The sequence below is a fragment of the Elgaria multicarinata genome, chromosome 6, assembly GCF_023053635.1.
Source record: "Elgaria multicarinata webbii isolate HBS135686 ecotype San Diego chromosome 6, rElgMul1.1.pri, whole genome shotgun sequence".
NCBI lineage: Eukaryota > Metazoa > Chordata > Lepidosauria > Squamata > Anguidae > Elgaria > Elgaria multicarinata.
The window spans coordinates 42,932,305-42,950,512 of record NC_086176.1 but is presented as its reverse complement, the minus strand read 5'-3'; the positions used below and the strand labels follow the sequence as shown (position 1 = coordinate 42,950,512).

Here is an 18,208-nt window from a genome sequence, read left to right as displayed (position 1 = left end):
TTGTTGGTTTTGCATCCCCTTTCTGTCCTTCTCTTAATGATACACTTCAAAAAAGATAAGCAGATAATAATGATACCTAGCACCGCTATATTCAAATGGTTTACAAAAAGCAGGAGCACATCTACACTATCTGAATCTTGCTTTTGCAATGTTGTGGGCTTGTGTTTTTGATTTTGCAATGAAAAGGTAAGAAAAATAACATTTTTAAGGGAATTGGTCTATTTAGAGAATGTTTGCAGCTGTGTTGGTGGATAAGATTTTTTTTAAAAAAAATCAAAAAATCAACAGGATACCTTTCTTAGGACCAACCCCAAAAGTTAGAAAATAGTTAGCAAGCTTTGTAGGCCCCTTCTTCAGGCAGGATGTTATATTAAACAAAAATAGCGAAATGGGGTGGAGAAGTAAAAAACAACAACCCACCAGTGGGGTCTGTATAATTTCTGAATTAAACAAGAAACTTTACTTTCAAGGCAGGACCTGGATTATAACAGTTTTGACAACTGTTGGGGCCCATGACACATTCTATATACAGTTTTCAAAACGTTTTCAAAGTGTTTTATACTGCTTGGTCTACACCAAGATCTGGCCCATGACTCATGAGATTGTATAGACAGGATGGCACTATGGTATATGTGTGCTGGCTGGCTCCTGGTCAAGGCAGAGAGTCACCTGCGCCATTTGGATGGTTAGCTGCTGTGAGTGTGGGCCATGAGACTTGGAAAGAAGTTAGAGTTCAATATGTCCCCCCAAAAAGTTGTTTAATTTTTAGAACTTATGGCTCGCTCCAGGGGAATCTGATAGTGCTCTAGGTATGCTTCTGTATCATTGGCTATTTGCTAGCTACCTGATCAACTTACACAGCACCCCCAAATCATATCTTCAATACTTTCTCCTCCTAAAGAAATGGACCCAGTAAACCTTGCCTGGAACTTGCTACCTCTTGGGACTGTAGGTAGCACAAAACAGTACTACTAATGCCTGCTAAACTAAGCTTTGTAAAGGTTCTTGTTAGTTTGGAGATATCTAAAGTATAATGCATAGCAAAAATCTAACAAAACAAAAGCAAAAAAGAATGTGTACTATGAGTTCTTGACATCTTTTCTTATTTACTTCACATACTTCTACCATCTCTGGGACTCAGATGTTTCTTATATTGTAACCATGAACTCCGCTCTCCATTACTCACCAGCTATTACTGCTATCATGCATGAGGATTTCTGAGGTCAAAGGTATCTGCTTCCTTCTTATCCATATTCTTAGCACAAGTCTTGGAGCTTGTACTAATTGCCATGAGACATTGTTCAAAAAAAAGAGAAACCTTTCCAATAAATATTTCAAGGCTATATTGTTTACCCTCTATTTATATTTACTTTCAAAGGGTTCTTTTATAACTTAGCTTACCAGCAATTTATCCTGGTTTTTTTTTAAAAAAAAAAATCACAGTGTGGAGGTGATCTCTTTCATTTATAGGCTCCACAAAGATGTGTAATTGGAGTCATATATGTGGAAAGGGGAGGGGGCTAACAAGGAGCGAAATAAAGAAAAGTGTGGTTTGAGTTTTTGCATTTTTTAAAAGCTTTTATAGAGAACCTTGTGAAATGCTGACCTGATTACAAACACAAAACTGTGTTCCTTCAAAACATATGCAAGCAGTGAAAAAGAAGGCTATGGATTTCTTAGTACAAGTATTTTAAGGGCAAGAATAGAAACATACTCATAACTTATGTGACATGCATATTTTGTACTTAAGTATGCATTCTTGTTTATAAAAAGTCCAGTGAGAATGGGTTTAATGGAAAAGAAAGGAATCACACACAGTAGGGTCTAACTTTAAATGTTAGATGCAAATTAGGGCTGTGCTCTGCTCCGTTCTGAATCCCCGAATCTGGAGGGGAGCAACCCGATCCGAACCTGCTAAATTCAGATCCAGATCAGGTCGACAAAGCTCCAGATCAAGGCAAAGCAGTTCACTTTGCTCCGGATCGCTTCGCCTTGATCCAGAGCTCTGGATGCCATTTTGACCCTTTTTTCTATTGAATTGTATTGGGCGAAAAAACACCTATTACTTCTTTATTTTTAAAGATAGAGCCCTGAAAATTACTGAGCTTAGAGATTGCTCATTGGGAGTCATTTGTGTAGATTTTCAGAAATATCCGTTCAGCGGTTGTATTTTTTCGGCGTTGATGGACAGCTTCATCTCTCAATCATGCTGATAAGTGATCACCCCATGTGAAGCATCCTCCAATCCCAATGTTGGAGAGGGGGACTAAGCCAGAGGCATACAGAGAAACTTTTCTTTCTCTGTCTTTGTGGGGTAGGACTTTGGTCAGTGAGGAATAGGGCTGTGCTTAGAGATTGCTCATTGAGGTTCATTTGTGTAGATTTTCAGAAATATCCGTTCAGCGGTTGGGTTGCAATGAATTTTAATTTAATGGGTAAAAGCAGGACGGGGAAATAGAGGATCCGGATCCGGAGCTCTGTTCCCCCCCCCCCAATAGATTTACATTGCATTGTGCTGTGACCTGCCAAATCTGAGCCCATATAAATACACTTCATAATGAGCTACCCTGCTTAGTGATATATTAACTCACCCAACAATCTTAAAATACAAAGAGGCTTTTCCAAGGTATTTAGGATGGATTTAAAGATATGTTAATAGTATGATCCTATGTATGCTATTCAGAAGTAACACCCTGAAAGTTTTCTCTTAGATAAGTGGTCATAAGATTGCAGCCTAAATCTGCTTGCTTATCTTTTTGCAAAATCTTCCTTTTTGAAATGTATATTCGAAATAAGACATTGTTTCAGGAGAGACATTCAGATGACCCACCTAACATAAAAAAAACCTCTGTATCTGGAAACCTGATCAGTTCTCATGAGCAATATTTTGCTTACCTAAGTATACTAGAAAACAAGGTACTGTATACTGATTTATATATTTTCCTGCCTGTTCTTCTAATGTCTGTAATTCCATTTTAGAACAAGAGATGGAAATTCAACTCCTATCATTTTCTCATTTCAGATATGATTGGATAATCACCCTAGATTTAGCAAATCAAGGAGAAGTAATTAGAAGTGAACAAAGCCCTTAAATTCCTCAATTTTCAGCTGCATTATATTTGAGTGCAGGAACAGGCATTAAGTTGGTGTGAAGCATGACACGCTTCCCAAGACAAGGGCTAACAATCAAAAGACCTTTTCTTTTACATTTCTCTTATCACTCTTGTTTATCAGACTCATGTTTGCTTCATGGAGACCCTGGTAGTCTTTATTATTCAGTAGAAACCAGATGCCACTAAAATATGTTTCTGAATAAACTCAGCCAGAAGCAAAATAGCTTGATATTTGTTCATCCATGCAGATAACATTGTTATAAAAACATTTTAGAGGGAATCAGTGCCTTCAATACCTCAGCTCAGATTTCCTATTGTAGCATTTAAGAATCTACCTAAAGACTGACATTTATGGAGCTAGATAAGCATTTTGGAGCCATAGAGGGTGTGCTCTATGGGCCAAGGTGATGTCCTTTTCTCTGGCTGTAGCATTAGATAAACAACCCATTGCAGATGCAGTGCCGAAGTTTTGCACAATAGCCAGAGGAAATAAGGAATTAAGAGTAACGCTTCTAAGGCAGCTCATGAGGAAGCCACTACCAGGGCTGGTACTACCATTAGGCCAACTAGGCAGCCGCCTAGGGCGCAGACCTCAGACGGGCACAGTACTGACCTTTAAGGATCACAGTTTTATACAATTTAGCTGTTTTAAGAAAAAAACATAGTAAGTTCAAGTTTTGTGCTTTTTATTTTTTCTACAAAACATCTGTTCTTAAAAACGAAGTTGGCCCTTTTTGGGGGGTGATGGGGCAAGTAGCTCACCATGCCTAGGGCGCAAAATATTCTGGCACCAGCCCTGGCCACTACAATCATGCCACATTCACAGTCACAGATTGGAAAACTGAAAATCCCTCTCACCCACAGACATATACTACTAGTGAAGGGCATCATCCAAACACTCACTACTAAAGGTGAAGTCCTCAGAGTTCACCAAAAGAATTGAAACTCATCTCTCACTGAAGTTTATCCTCCGAAAGTCCTGAACAGAGAACTACCCCAAGGCTTCAGGCAATCACCTTTCTATCTAGAACCCTCAGCATAGAAACCCCCTGCTACTTTTCCATTTGTACCACAAAATGTTCCAAAACAGATTTCCACCTTCTCTTTTGACCAAAATGTAATCTGGCCCTTTCTTTTTTTGGCAAAGTAAACTCACCTGCATTTTGGCAGGCTTAACCAAAAACACAGCAGAAGTTGTCCTAGTAGATCTGAGCCGGTGACAGACTGCTAGAAGGTGAAAATTTCATTGTTTTCCGCTCTTTCTTAGCTCCTTGGGACATGATTTCATTGTTCTAGCAGTACTGAATTGCCTTATGGATTATTGCAAGTTTGGAGAAATGGGAATGCTATTTGTTAATGTTGTCAACATAATGTCAACATTATGTCAACATAATGTTATGTTGATAGATGATGATTTATTGCATTTGTATACCGCCCCATAGCCGAAGTTCTCTGGGTGGTTCACATAAGATAAAAACATTTAAAAACAATATACAAAGATTTTAAAAAACACAAAAACAAGCATTAAGGGATGGTCAAGGATTTCACTTAAATTCATTTTTTATTTTAAAATAAATCACCAAAATCCACAGATTTCTTCAGATTCAGGATTAAAAAAACCTTGAGATTAAAATATTCGAAACCAGGGGAAGCTGAAACTCAGAGATTCTTCCATCCATACCATGCTTAGCTCTTAAATGTCTGGCTTTGAATCACCATGTATTCAACCACGTTGGTGCTGAATTTGGCTTGCTACTTCTTCTTTCTTTAACAGCTATAAGGCAGGCAGGTACAACAAATTCACAAATGTCTTCAGGATGGAAAGAACTTGAGATGTCAATGTGGGAGAAAGTGAATCTGACAGATTCATCTATCTCTTAACTTCAACCTATGTCAGAGAATACAAATAAGCAGGATTTTTGGTAACTGAAGACCTTGCAGCAAAAATTCCATCAGGCTGCAGCCGAGGGAGAGATCGGAAGCAGGGCTATTTTATTGACTCTGCTGAGAGACAAGCCACATATGGCTCCTCCTCTTCCTGAACCATTTCCATTCCAGGCGGTCACTATAAGAACTACTACCGTATTTCTTCGATTCTAAGATGCCATCGATTGTAAGACGCACACTAATTTCAGTACCACCAACAGAAAAAAAAGCTTTGATTCCAAGAAATAATAAACGCACCCGCGATTCTAAGACGCACCCCATTTTTAGAGATGTTTATACGGGGGGGGGGGGAAGTGTGTCTTAGAATTGAAGAAATACGGTATGTAACTTTATGAATTGATGCCTTCGCTTGCTTATTTTCTTCTGCTTTTATTATCCCTTTTCCCTTTTGTATCTTTTAGATTGTCAGCTTGTGAGCAGCGACTGTCTTTAAAAATTATATAAGCTGTTCTGGGAGCCTTTTCAGCTGAGTTGCACGGTAAAGATGATTTGACATCACAATTCTATACATGTGTCTACTCAGACAGAAGTCCCACTGAGTGAGTTCATCACAGCTGGAACAATGAAACCATGTGTCCCAAGGATTTCAGAAGAAGCTATGAACTATAAACATGTCACCTTGTAACAGATCTGCCCCACTGAGCTCAATGGGATTTACTCCCAGTTGATTACTGAATTGCAGCCTAAATAAATCAATAAATTTAGAAAACATAGGTTTCACTGGATGCAGAGCATTGGTTTGGTGACTAAAAGGCTCTTTTTCTATAATATATCAAAACTATTTTAATGTAGTATATTTTATTAGTGAACAACAGGCAGCTTGTGTAAATCAACTTCGCTGAAACTTTCTCTGTATTTAAAGATATTTGGACTGGTCTATTAGGTCAGGTTGGCTATTAAGGGTAACATCTCATACAGATTATAGAGTAGATTTACTGCCATACAGTGTAACATGATGCTTTGTGATTGCACATGTTGCATTAGTGCAACATAAGTCCTTCGTATATGCTGCTGAATGTCTATTGCTTGTGCAACAAACACAAGCTTGTAAACCAGTGGTGGCCAACTTGTGTCCTTTCCAAAGTTGTTGGACTGCAACTTTCATCAGCACTAGCTAGCATATCCAATGGTGAGGGATGCTGGGAGCTGAAGTCCAACAATATTTGAGGTGCAACAAATTTGCCCAGCCCTGTCCTAGAAGCTGGACTGTGAGTACTGGTATCACCTCATATTAGACTCCATGGGCTCATCTACACCAAGCAGGATATTCCACTATAAAAGCAGCATGGAAGCAGTATATAAAAGGCAGGAGCCACACTACTGCTTTATTGTGGTATTGAAGTGCACTGACAACTATTGGGGCCCATTGACACATACCATATAACATTTTCATACCACTTTCCTGCTTGGTGTAGATGTGTGATGGGCTCAACCGTTGTCAGTGCACTTCAGTACCACTATAAAGCAGTAGTGTGGCTCCTGCCTTTTATATACCACTTTCACACCGCTTTCAGAGTGGAATATCCTGGTTGGTGTAGATGAGCCCTAGGATGGAGTCCCAGGGTCACACCCTGCCCTCCATGAATGGAGCCCCAAAACTAGATAATTCTCTATAAATAAAATACCCCAATACATTAACATTCTTTTTTAACAACTATAACAGTATCAAAAAGAATAAGAATAAGATATATAGGCCCAGTATTGGGCAAAAGGTGGGATACTACTACTAATAATAATAATAATAATAATAATAGTGAAAACCCTATCATTATTGAGCCCTGTACTGAAGAAAAATAAGAGTACAAATTCAACAGCTTTCAAGTGACAACCACGGGAAGTAATGATGTAACAACAATGGCAAGAGGGGAGAGGGACAAAAGCCAACCCTCTAATAACTTTCAAAGTTCGTTTTGTTGTTTTTAATTCACAATAATCAAAAGAATTGGTTGATCAGTCTCCCAACATTTTGCAACAAACAGTGTGATTAAATTCCTTTAACACTTCTGCCCATCACTAATCCTTTTGCACCAACATCCCTTTTAAGAAAAATTGCTGCACTCCACTGTGTCTGATTTATACTTCATTTTGAGAACAGGAAGTAAGGGGATTAAAGTTGAGGATTAAAACACTTACTCTTTACAGCATTTTTGTGAAGAATGGCTTCTTAGTTGCCATGGGCACTGCTCGGTGACCCTTAGCCTCCAAATGCAATTCCGCTTGCATTAATGAAATATTTCAATTGGACTCAATAGAGAGCAAATGAGTATATTTAAAATTCAAGTGTGTGAAAACATACGTAAGCAAACAGACAACCATTTTCTTGTCTTCTTTATTTTCTTTTTTGCAATGTTAATAATGAAAGGTGAAATATAATTTCAAGAAAGGGCAACTAGAAACTAAAATTGACCTTAAAAGGCTATCTTTGGCGTATGAAGTAATAATATCACCGAAGAAGGAAAAACTTTGAGATTATAGTCTTCAGAAGGAATGCACTCTCAAGATACTTTAGTCCAATCCTCTGCAATATTGTCTAAAAGCTATAGAATGGTGAAATAATTTAGTCCGTTATGTTTCAATCCATTTTTAGTCTTTCGTTTTATGAGAAATAAGAAAGAGGCAGAGGGGGTGCTGTTGCTAAATTTGTAAAAAGCTGATGCAAAGACCAATAACATTATTTTTAGAGGTGCACATAAAAAAGAGATGTGCTTAAAAAATATTGCTAAGGCATTAAAATAAACACTAAGATTTTTCTCTAAAAAAGCAGATACAACAAGCAACTTTGTACAATATGCTTGTTTTTACTGAACTGTCCAACACTTAATCCTTAAACTGAACTAAAACCTGAAAATACACTACTGCCACCAAAGCCTATTTTCAATCAACGGATACTTCACATATTATATGCCTGCCAATATTTGCAAAGAGTTGTTCTATAATTTTGCTGCGAGATTGCCTACCATATTGTCCCATAAGCAGACAGAACTGAGCATAGGTTGCATTTAGACAATCAAATCTCATCCAAGATACACGTGAGCTTCATGCACCTGCTGCACTCTCCCTTTGCCTGAGTGAGAAAACAAGCCAGGAAGCCACAGTTAAACATAGTTTCCTGTTACTGGAAACTACAATTAATAACTTACAAACAAGTCAGGAAATGAAAGATAACATTAAACCATAGCTCCATGTTCTGACTTGTATGAAAGCCATTAATCAGGCCCTTTCTACACCATACTGGTCAGTAGAGGGAAGGAACCGGGCCAGGAAGAATCGGGGGTGGGGGTGAGCGGGGTCAAGGCTTTTTTTGTTTTTTAAAACATCTTACATTTAGTTGGAGTGCATGTGCGCTCATCTCCTTTTAAAAAAAATAAATGGCAGGCGCAACACCCTCCTTCCTCCCGGGATGTTGCACCCACATGTGGACTAAGGAGAGGATCTCGCGATCAGGAGATCCTCCCCTGATGGAGATGAGCACACATGCGCTACAATGTAAAGTGTTTTTTTTTAAAAAAAAAAAGCCCCGACCCCGCTCCCCCCACCCCCAATTCCTCTTGGCCCGGTTCCTTCCCTCTACTGATCCCCGCTACTCGGGGGGAGGAGGGAGGAAGCCGGGACAGGTGGCCACACCTCCCACGGTCTTGGGATGAACCCAAGACCGTGGGAAGAATTGGGTTTTCCCAGGGAGTACTTATCCCTGGGAAAACCCGTTCTCATCCTTCCTTCCTCCCAAGAGTCCCTGTGCGTCATTTGAATGCCCGGGGACTTGGCTGTGACCAGCCCAGATGTTCGGGCTGGTGTAGAAATTGCCATAGTTCCCCAGTTCAGACAACAGGAAGATGTGGTTTGCTGCAGCTTCCTGGCTTATTTAACTGCTTCAGAGAAGGAAAGAGTAAAGCGGCTGTGTGCAGGTGCAGGAGGCTTGTGCATATCTCAACTTATTAAGCTGAGATGGTTCAAACCAGATCATAGAGTCAGATCTTTGTACAATCTATTAGCCTGCAACATGAAAGAAATATTATACATGGGCCATTCATTTGTCTTCTTTCTCATTTTCTTTCTGCAGGCTGGACAGGTTGTGCACTGCATCAAATCTGACTTGAAGAAGAACTGGCAAGATTAGGCAGCAATGTCATTCAGCAGAGGTTGAGCTTATCATATGAAGAGGGAAGGAAAGAAACAGGCTTTCCTGAATCCAACAAATTCCAGGTGCTTCCAGGCAAGGCTCTTATCATGCAATCACCCTGCATCATTCACAGAATGTGGGGTGCAGACAACATCATCTTCCACTTGTAATGCTCCAGTATTTCCCAACTGCTTCTTTAGTCTGTTTTCATTCCACAAATCTAGTGAAAGATCCTCACAAATCTAGCCTTCTGCTATCCACCACTCCACTATCTCCAGGGTCCCTAGATATGAGGGTGGAGGAAGACAGAAGAGTTCCTCAGCCCATCTCCCATCAAACAAGGGCTGCCATTTTCTCACATTAAAAAGGCCTACTATTATTTTTTGTAGCCTACATAAAGTGTAGACAGATTGTTCATGAAAGGAAATGGGACAGACATGGTGAATGTCCAGCTGAAGAAACAGAGTCCCCATCTTCCTTTCAATGTAAACGACTTCAACTTTATCATCTTAAGGGCCTGCCAGGTGACAGCAGAAAAGACAAAAAGAGAGTGAAACTTCTCTAGTAGTAGCTGAGGAAGCTAAACCATGATATCATAACCCTGTCAGCCAATAAGGTAGGTGTGTGTGTGTGTGTGTGTGTGTGTGTGTGTGTGTTTTCTTTCTTTCTCCAGAATTAGCGTTCATCTAACTTGACTTTTTAATAAAAACTAAAAACAGCTAGAATGATGATCCCCCTGCCCCTGTGGCTTGATTGAATAACTGTTGACAATACACTGAATTCTGAAATTTAGGGAAACTTTCATTGTGCTACTTCCTATATAAAAAATAAATTTAAAAAAATCAGATAGTTAGTAAGAGTGGAAATTTAGCCAACTTAGATAAATAACGCTTACAGCCAGTCAACAGGGTCAAACTCATAGTGAATGATTCTACCTTTGTGGGGTCTTAATTTCTTTTGCTTTAATTTCTAGAAGATCTACATGTTTGTAAAACACTGACAAACAGATGTATTGCGGCATCCCTCAAAGCAGCACACCAACTTTAGCAGTTTGACACAAGATTAAAAATAGCCAGTGAAATACATTTTGCCAGTGTTAATATTGTGCATTTCCTTCCCAGACAGTAGAAAAGCCAAAAACAGAGCTGGGTTGGAGAACAGATGCATCACACGCAGAGCAAAATTATTATGCTTCAGGATTATGACAGGCACACAACACTAAAAGAAGAACTAGTCTTTATCCAACTTAAGCATGGTTGACACTAATGACAGGATTGCCCTTTTGAGCTTTATCTGGACAACTCCTTAATGGCAGATGTTCCATTCACATTGGTACAGAGCAAGGGAACCCTTTTTCTGATGTTTGACGCTGTGAGTGCCATTGCTTATGTAGTCAAAATGGTACCACCCACGCACAAGAAGGCAGTATCAGTGGACTCAGGGAAAAACCAAACTTTGCAGGGGGGGGGGAAACACCTTCAGAAAAAAACCTGTGGGGGTGGCAAAACAGCCCAAGGAAAGAGGATGGGTAGGGATATATAAAGTAATATGCTGTCGAAGCCCAGGTCGCTCTGTGGAATGCAGAGATGACTCGGGCGGTTGACACGATCGCACCCAAGCGTCCTCTCCCTCTGAGCAGAGCCCGGTCAGCTCCTTGGTATACACCTGAGCTGAGGGCAATGAAGCAAGTGGGGAGACGGCTAGAACGCAGGTGGAGGAAAACTCGTGCTGGGTCTGATCGAACACGGGCTAGAGCTCACTATCGAGCCTACTCTGTGGCGGTGAGGGTGGCAAAGAGGCAGTTCTTTTCCACCAGCATTGCGTCTTCTCAGTGTCGTCCGGCGGAGCTTTTCCGAGTGGTTCGCGGCCTGTTACACTCTGGGCCAGGGCGAGAGATGGTGGAACCCTTGGTAGCACGCTGTGACGAGTTTGCACGGCACTTTGAAGATAAAGTCGCTCAGATTCGTCATGAATTGGACACCACACTTAATGCAGCACCACTAGTAGAGGCATTCAGAGCGCCGTCCGGTTCAGTTTTATTGGATGAGTTTCAGTTTTTGAGGCCCGAGGATGTGGACAAGGTGCTTGGCCAAGTCCGGTCGACCACCTGTGTGCTTGACCCTTGCCCCTCGTGGCTCATTACATCAAATAAGGAGGGGATCGCCGGCTGGGTCCAGGAGGTTGTAAATGCCTCCTTGAGAGAGGGAGTGGTGCCGGCCTCTTTAAAAGAGGCGGCAATTAGACCACTCCTGAAGAAGCCTAATCTGGACCCGGAAGATGTTAACAACTACAGGCCGGTGGCTAATATCCCTTTCCTGGGCAAGGTGCTTGAGCGGGTGGTTGCAGGACAACTCCAGGCACTCTTGAATGAAACGGATTATCTAGATCCATTTCAATCGGGTTTCAGGCCTGGTTTTGGAACGGAAACTGCCTTGGTCGCCCTGTGGGATGACCTCTGTCGGGAGAGAGACAGGGGGAGTGCGACCCTGTTGGTTCTCCTGGACCTCTCAGCGGCCTTCGATACCATCGACCATGGTATCCTTCTGGATAGATTGTCTGAGCTGGGAGTTGGAGGTACTGCGTTGCAGTGGTTCCGCTCCTACTTGGATGGCCGATTCCAGAAGGTGGTGCTGGGGGATTATTGCTCTGTGCCGTGGCACCTAAGCCACGGGGTTCCACAGGGCTCTATCTTATCCCCCATGCTGTTTAACATATACATGAAGCCGCTGGGGGAGGTTATCCGGAGATGTGGACTGAGGTGTCATCAATATGCGGATGATACCCAGCTCTACATTTCCTTTTCATCAAACCCAGGTGAGGCAGTGGCTGTTCTGAACCAGTGCCTGGGCACGGTAATGGACTGGATGAGGGCTAATAAACTGAAACTCAATCCAGACAAGACGGAGGTACTGTTAGCGGGTGGTTCTTCTGTCCGGCGAGGTGATGTTTGCCCTGTCCTGGACGGGGTTGCACTCCCCCTAAAGGATCGGGTCCGTAGTTTGGGGGTGCTCTTGGATCCAGAACTGTCACTTGAGGCACAGGTGAACTCAGTGGCAAAGAGCACCTTTTATCAGCTCAGGCTGATATACCAGCTGCGCCCTTATCTGGACAGAGATAGCTTAGCTACAGTTATCCATGCTCTGATAACCTCTCGTTTGGATTACTGCAATGCGTTATACGTGGGGCTGCCTTGAAAACGGTCCGGAAACTTCAACTGGTGCAAAACAGGGCAGCAAGGTTATTAACAGGGACTGGCCGGCGAGATCACATTACGCCAGTCCTTTTACAACTTCATTGGCTGCCAGTCCAGGTCCGGGCCCAATTCAAAGTGCTGGTATTGACATTTAAAGCCCTAAACGGTTTGGGGCCAGGTTATCTGAAGGAACGCCTCCTCCCATATGTACCTACCCGGACCTTAAGATCATCTACAGGGGCCCTTCTCCGTGAGCCCCTGCCAAAGGAAGTGAGGCAGGTGGCTACTAGGAGGAGGGCTTTCTCCGCTGTGGCACCCCGGTTGTGGAACGAGCTCCCCAGAGAGGTCCGCCTGGCGCCTACACTGTACTGCTTTCGTCGCCAGCTGAAGACCTTTTTATTCACTCAGTATTTTAACACTTAATTTTAACTTAAATTTAAATTTTACTGTTTTAACTCTGTATTTTAATCTTATATCAACTTTGCTGTGTGGTTTTATCCTGGTTGCGCTTTTTATATTGTATTTCATAATTGTGTTTTAACCTGTTGGGTGTTTTACTGTGGTTTTAATTTTTGTGAACCGCCCAGAGAGCTTCGGCTATTGGGCGGTATAAAAATGTAATAAATAAATAAAAATAAATAAAATAAATAATAATGTCAGTGTTCCTTATTTAGCCCCTGTTTGAATCAATGCTAGGTAAATCATATGATCCATGCATTAAAAAATATGTGTTTGTCAATCCATGAATACTAATTTCCATAAAGATGTATTAATAAGCAAAGGGTTATAGACTAGTCAGGAACAAGTACAGTACTCAGAGAGCGTCATCACACGGGGGGATCATGTTTCCTTACCAATACTTCTCCACTCCCGCTTTCATCCCTAATTACTTCCTCTTTCTGACCATAGGGGGAAGAGGAAGTAAACAAAGACCACATGGCCCATTCAGGGGCTGTTTTTATCATGCCGCTTTTCCTGCACACAGCAGGAGATCGCAGCATATTCCGTTTTTTAAAAAAAAGCTGGATTAAAAGGGGTTTATTTTGTGACAGGAAAAAGAGTGTCTAAAGGATGAACACACATCTGTAAGTGGGCAGTAGTGAGTGTGTGATAAAACACTTGTCTAATAAACCTCAGAATTTAGCACATTGCTCTGAACATTTTAAGATCACTGCCTGAATTCCAGTATAATGTCTCTGATCAACTGAGAATAGCATCTTGAACATGACTTCCCTGCACCAGATATAAACAATGAGGACAAATATAGAAGCAGACATTTGCCCAGCTTAGGGAATCTCTTCTCCTGGATTTGATAATGCTTAGTTTCTTCAAAATAGAAAACATTTTCCTTGGGCAGATATTTAGTGGCCAAGAGAAATATGGGACCATATCACCATTAACCTTTTTTAAAAGTTTTCAATATCCTAAGCTTAAAGGATAATATAGGATATATAATGAACTAAATTAAACAAACAAGGAAACTCACGATGCTAGGTTATGTTGCTGAGTGTCTGTGTGTCCACTTCCTAAAATTTGACTTACTTCATTGTGCTTTCTTAGCAGATTTTTTTTTATTTCCATAGGACAAATAATGATACTTATGGGAACAGGAGTGAATCCTTTTTTTAAAAGGTCTTATAGAATTGGATTTTCAGATTCTACAACCACAATCACCAGAGAATTAACTGACACTTAAGCCCTCTTGAACAGATGGGACCCACACTGTTCACATCTGTAAAGAGGGAATTGGAATGTTCCATTGTAAAGATGATGAAAGGTGTAAACTGGCTTGAGTGACATTTTTCTTGGTAGAAAAGCAGGGTACAATAAAATCAATAAAACAAGTACCTGCACATTAAAAGTATTATCATCACATAATTGTGGAAGTCCAATCCTTCTGAATCTGATTACTGATACTGTTGCTTCCATGTGAATATACAGTTGTATATACCTAATAGGTGCCTTCATGCAAGCACTTGGATTATGTGGTTTACCTGAATCTCATCATGGGATGGGCCCCACATGGACATGGAAACATTAAATCTAAACTAGAAAGATGCCCACAAAGCAGTGGGAAAATGTATGGATATATTTTCTGGGGCTTACTTTCATTTGATTACCTGTCTACATCTTACACCATCCTGGATGAGCTGTTCAATTCTCTGCTATGCATTTTCATTTGCTTGCCTTTCCACATGTCTCACATCATCAACACCAATGAGCACCTCACCTGTTATTCATTCTTATCAGCACAGTGGCGGCACTTATGTTTGGGATGTGCACTGGCTAATACATTTCCTCTGTGTTTACTGGTTGTACTTTCTTCTCATAAAGTTGCTGTTACAGGGCAAGTTCCTGCCTGCAACAGAGCTGGCTTTAGTGTGCAGGAGGTCTGGAGCATCTCTACATTAACGAAAGAAACTGCAGCCTTACCAGGCTTTTTTTGCCCTAGGGTCTTTCCCCATTCACTATATGCTCCTTTAGATGGTGACCACATGATTTATAATTGAACACTTCCCCTCTGGGCAATGCTCCATAAAGTTCAATGAAACTGTGCCATCTAGTGGCGAAATTAATCCCAGTATGATTTTAAATACTGCATTATCTTGGGGGGTGGGGGTGTAATTGAAATTGCTGGAAAGCAGGAGACATCCTGGAGGTTGATGGTGTCATGTAAAGGATCCACAAATTTCTGTGAGTGGCCAGTCATAAGAGTGCAATAAATCACTCATGTACAGAAGCTCCTGATTATCTTGGATTGCCTCAGTCAGACTCAAGCTTAGTTTGCCTTAGTACAGTCAATGCTAGGTAAGTTTATGAATTCGCATAAATAATATGTACAACACCTATTTTTCATTTATACTTGAGTTTCTAATCATGCCAATAGGCTTAAATGATTTTACAGTGCCTGGAAAAGCTCTTACATGTATTTACATGGGAAGAGGAAGTTAGTCATTGCCCTTCAAAGGCAAGGGGTTGCTAGTTTTTCTATAGTCTCCCTAGATGTGGCATGCAATTATAGCAGAAATCGTAAGAAATGCATAGTATGCGGAGTTCACTCTAAATTACTACCAAAGCTTTGACTGAATTCCCAGAAGGAAACACAAAATGCTATAATGATTCATTAGGATACTGGCAATATCAGTGTAACCACATGCTGACACAATTACTGAAATCTAGCTGTACTGGAATCAATAGACATTCTACCATTGTAGCCAGGATTTCTCAAAGTAAGAACCTGGGGTTCGTGGCATATTCAATTGGTACTGCTCCTAATACTTACAATGTGTGCACGGCATTTTGAAGGGCATGTTATATCTTATGATAGCAAAATAATGACATTTTGTGTGCAGAGGGGAGTTTAAAAGGAGGATTAGAGGCAGTCAAGCAGGATATATTAAACAAATCCATGACTAACAGGGTGTAACAGCAAAGGGTCTCATTCTATTCAACTGAATGGTTCCCTAGGGCTGGAGCTATTACTTCACTGTGCTTTTATCACCTTGGAATTTTTATGGTTATTTTTGATGAATTCACATTTTTGTAAAGATTTTTTTTTGACGCTAAGCCAATTTTCATTTTTAATTAAAGTCATAAATAACCTTAATTCTGACTTTAAAGGTTTATTGTTCCTTACATTTTTATTATGATGCTAGGAAATATTTCAAATACCAAAGCATAAAATGAGTTAGTCATATGAAGTTCTCAAAATTCTTGTAAATACACTACAAAGTTCCTGTAAGTGCACCATAGCTTAGACTTGCCATACATTACAACCTAAGATCCTATTTTTAAACTTTTTGGATCAATACTACAAATCCTTTTGTTTTCCCCTTTGTTCAACAAATGTATTTCCAACCCCACTCAATAAATTAAAAAGATACAAAAGTAAACCAACAATAAAGCTGAATTCTCATATTAAGCATAACTGAGGGATAAAAGCAGTCATTTAATTTCTACGCCCCCCGCCCACTCTTTTTGGTGTGGGTGTGTTGGGGGGGGGGGGAGACACTATAGAACAGTAAAGAATGAACAACAGCCTATGAGAAACACAATGCACAGCGCAAAATCCCACACCCTAAAGCAGTAACATGCTTGCCACCGCTCCATCATCATCACCTTCATCATCGAGGCGGGGAACAACATTAGATACAAATACCATAAAATACATAAAACTGATTAAAACATATAAAACTAATACAATATTAAAATAACAGTCAAATATCTTAACATTTGACTGGGTAGGCCTGCCAGAAGAGATCAGTCTTTAATGATATGTTGTTTTAAGAACATAAGAAGACACATGCTGGTTCAGACCAAGGTCCATCCAGTCTAACATTCTGTTCACTAAATGGCCAACTAGCTGCCCACAGAAGATCCGCAAACAGGACATGACTGCAACAGCACCCTCCTAAGCATGTTTTATATCACTCTTCCCTAACCTGGTGCCAACCAGACATGTTGGATTGCAATTCCCATCACCCCCAACAAGCATAGCCGTGGCTTGCAAAAGTTACCTTTTTCCTTGCCTGCTGATCTTTGGAGGAATGGGCCTTTACATGTTTTCTTAGAGAACTTGGATCTGTGTATCGTTTGGAGCATCCTGGGATCTGGCAAGCATATGGTTTCTACATAAATAAACAAAAACAAAGTAGCTAAAGATATTTCTCTAAGGCTTGTGAATATGTGTGATAACAAATTGCAATACAATAACTGTAGTGTGCATTGCCACAAGCAGAAGGGCCATGAAATTTATAGCACAGCTAAGAGACAAAACATAAAGCAGGTTAGCAAGAAAGAGAATGTGAACAGTGACTTCTACCAGCGTATTTCATAATTCCATATTGTTAAATTTCATTTCATATGTTATATAAGAATAGATATCAATTTGTTTTTAACTGGCTGATTGCTCTTCCGCCCACCTCACCCATTGCTGCAGGGATGTCACAGAATGTTCATGCGCATTCTACTCCTATTATACTAGTCACAATATGTTGAAAACGAAGCCTCTTCAGAAGTGTTAGTTGCATGTTCTCCCAATCCATGGACGCAGCCAAATAGCTACACCATCACGATTTACACAACCTGACTAGCCCCACTCCCTGGTGTTCGCATATGCATTCCACACATGCAGTTGTAGGCCCAAAAGCTTCCATCTGAGCTGAAACCCCAATCGCACAGGAAATCAAGATCACATAGGAGTCGTTGCATGTAGAGGTGTACACACAAAGAGTTCTTCTCTGCAAACATCTGCACTGCATGTACAGATACCAGGTGTGGGGCTACTTGTTGGTGCACACAATACCAGCTAGTGATATGGCTACCTAGTATGGCTCCACTCCCACTCACATGTTGGGAGAATGTGTGAGTAAAACATTTGAATAGGGATATAGTGAAGCTTTTATGGGGAAAGCAAAAGTTCACTATGGCTGGGTTAGGGAAAACCTCGTACAAGGCCTAGAACAAGGTATGATGTATGCCTTTGGTACAAAGAGAGTCAGAGGGAAAAAAGACTCAATTTCACAAACTGATCAAATAAACTATCATCTCTATTTGTACTTACAATTATATAACCCTCATAGAAATCTTTGGTATAGTCAGAAATTAATTTCTTTAGTAGGTCAGGTAAAGAAGCTGTAGTAAAGTCCCAGACATAGAGATATAGAAGAAACCTGCTTCAGACAGAGAGAGAGGGCGAGAGAGAAGGAAGGGGAAATATTAGTATGTGATATGAAAGAGAAGGAATAAAAGCAGGAAGCAAATTCTACATATTAAAGGTTCAAAAATATCAAAGGAAGTACAAATTATTTTCATTGGTTATTTATTTAAAAGCAT

At 40.6% G+C, this 18,208-nt stretch overlaps 1 protein-coding gene across 1 annotated transcript in view; it reads right to left on the bottom strand.

Annotated features, from left to right (window-relative positions):
• Positions 1-18,208, bottom strand: part of GLIS3 (GLIS family zinc finger 3) — a 161,910-nt gene that overhangs the window by 42,193 nt on the left and 101,509 nt on the right. Inside the window, exon 5 of the mRNA XM_063128554.1 lies at positions 16,891-17,001. Within this exon, the coding sequence (XP_062984624.1) occupies positions 16,891-17,001 (111 nt within the window). The remainder of the gene's footprint in view (positions 1-16,890; positions 17,002-18,208) is intronic.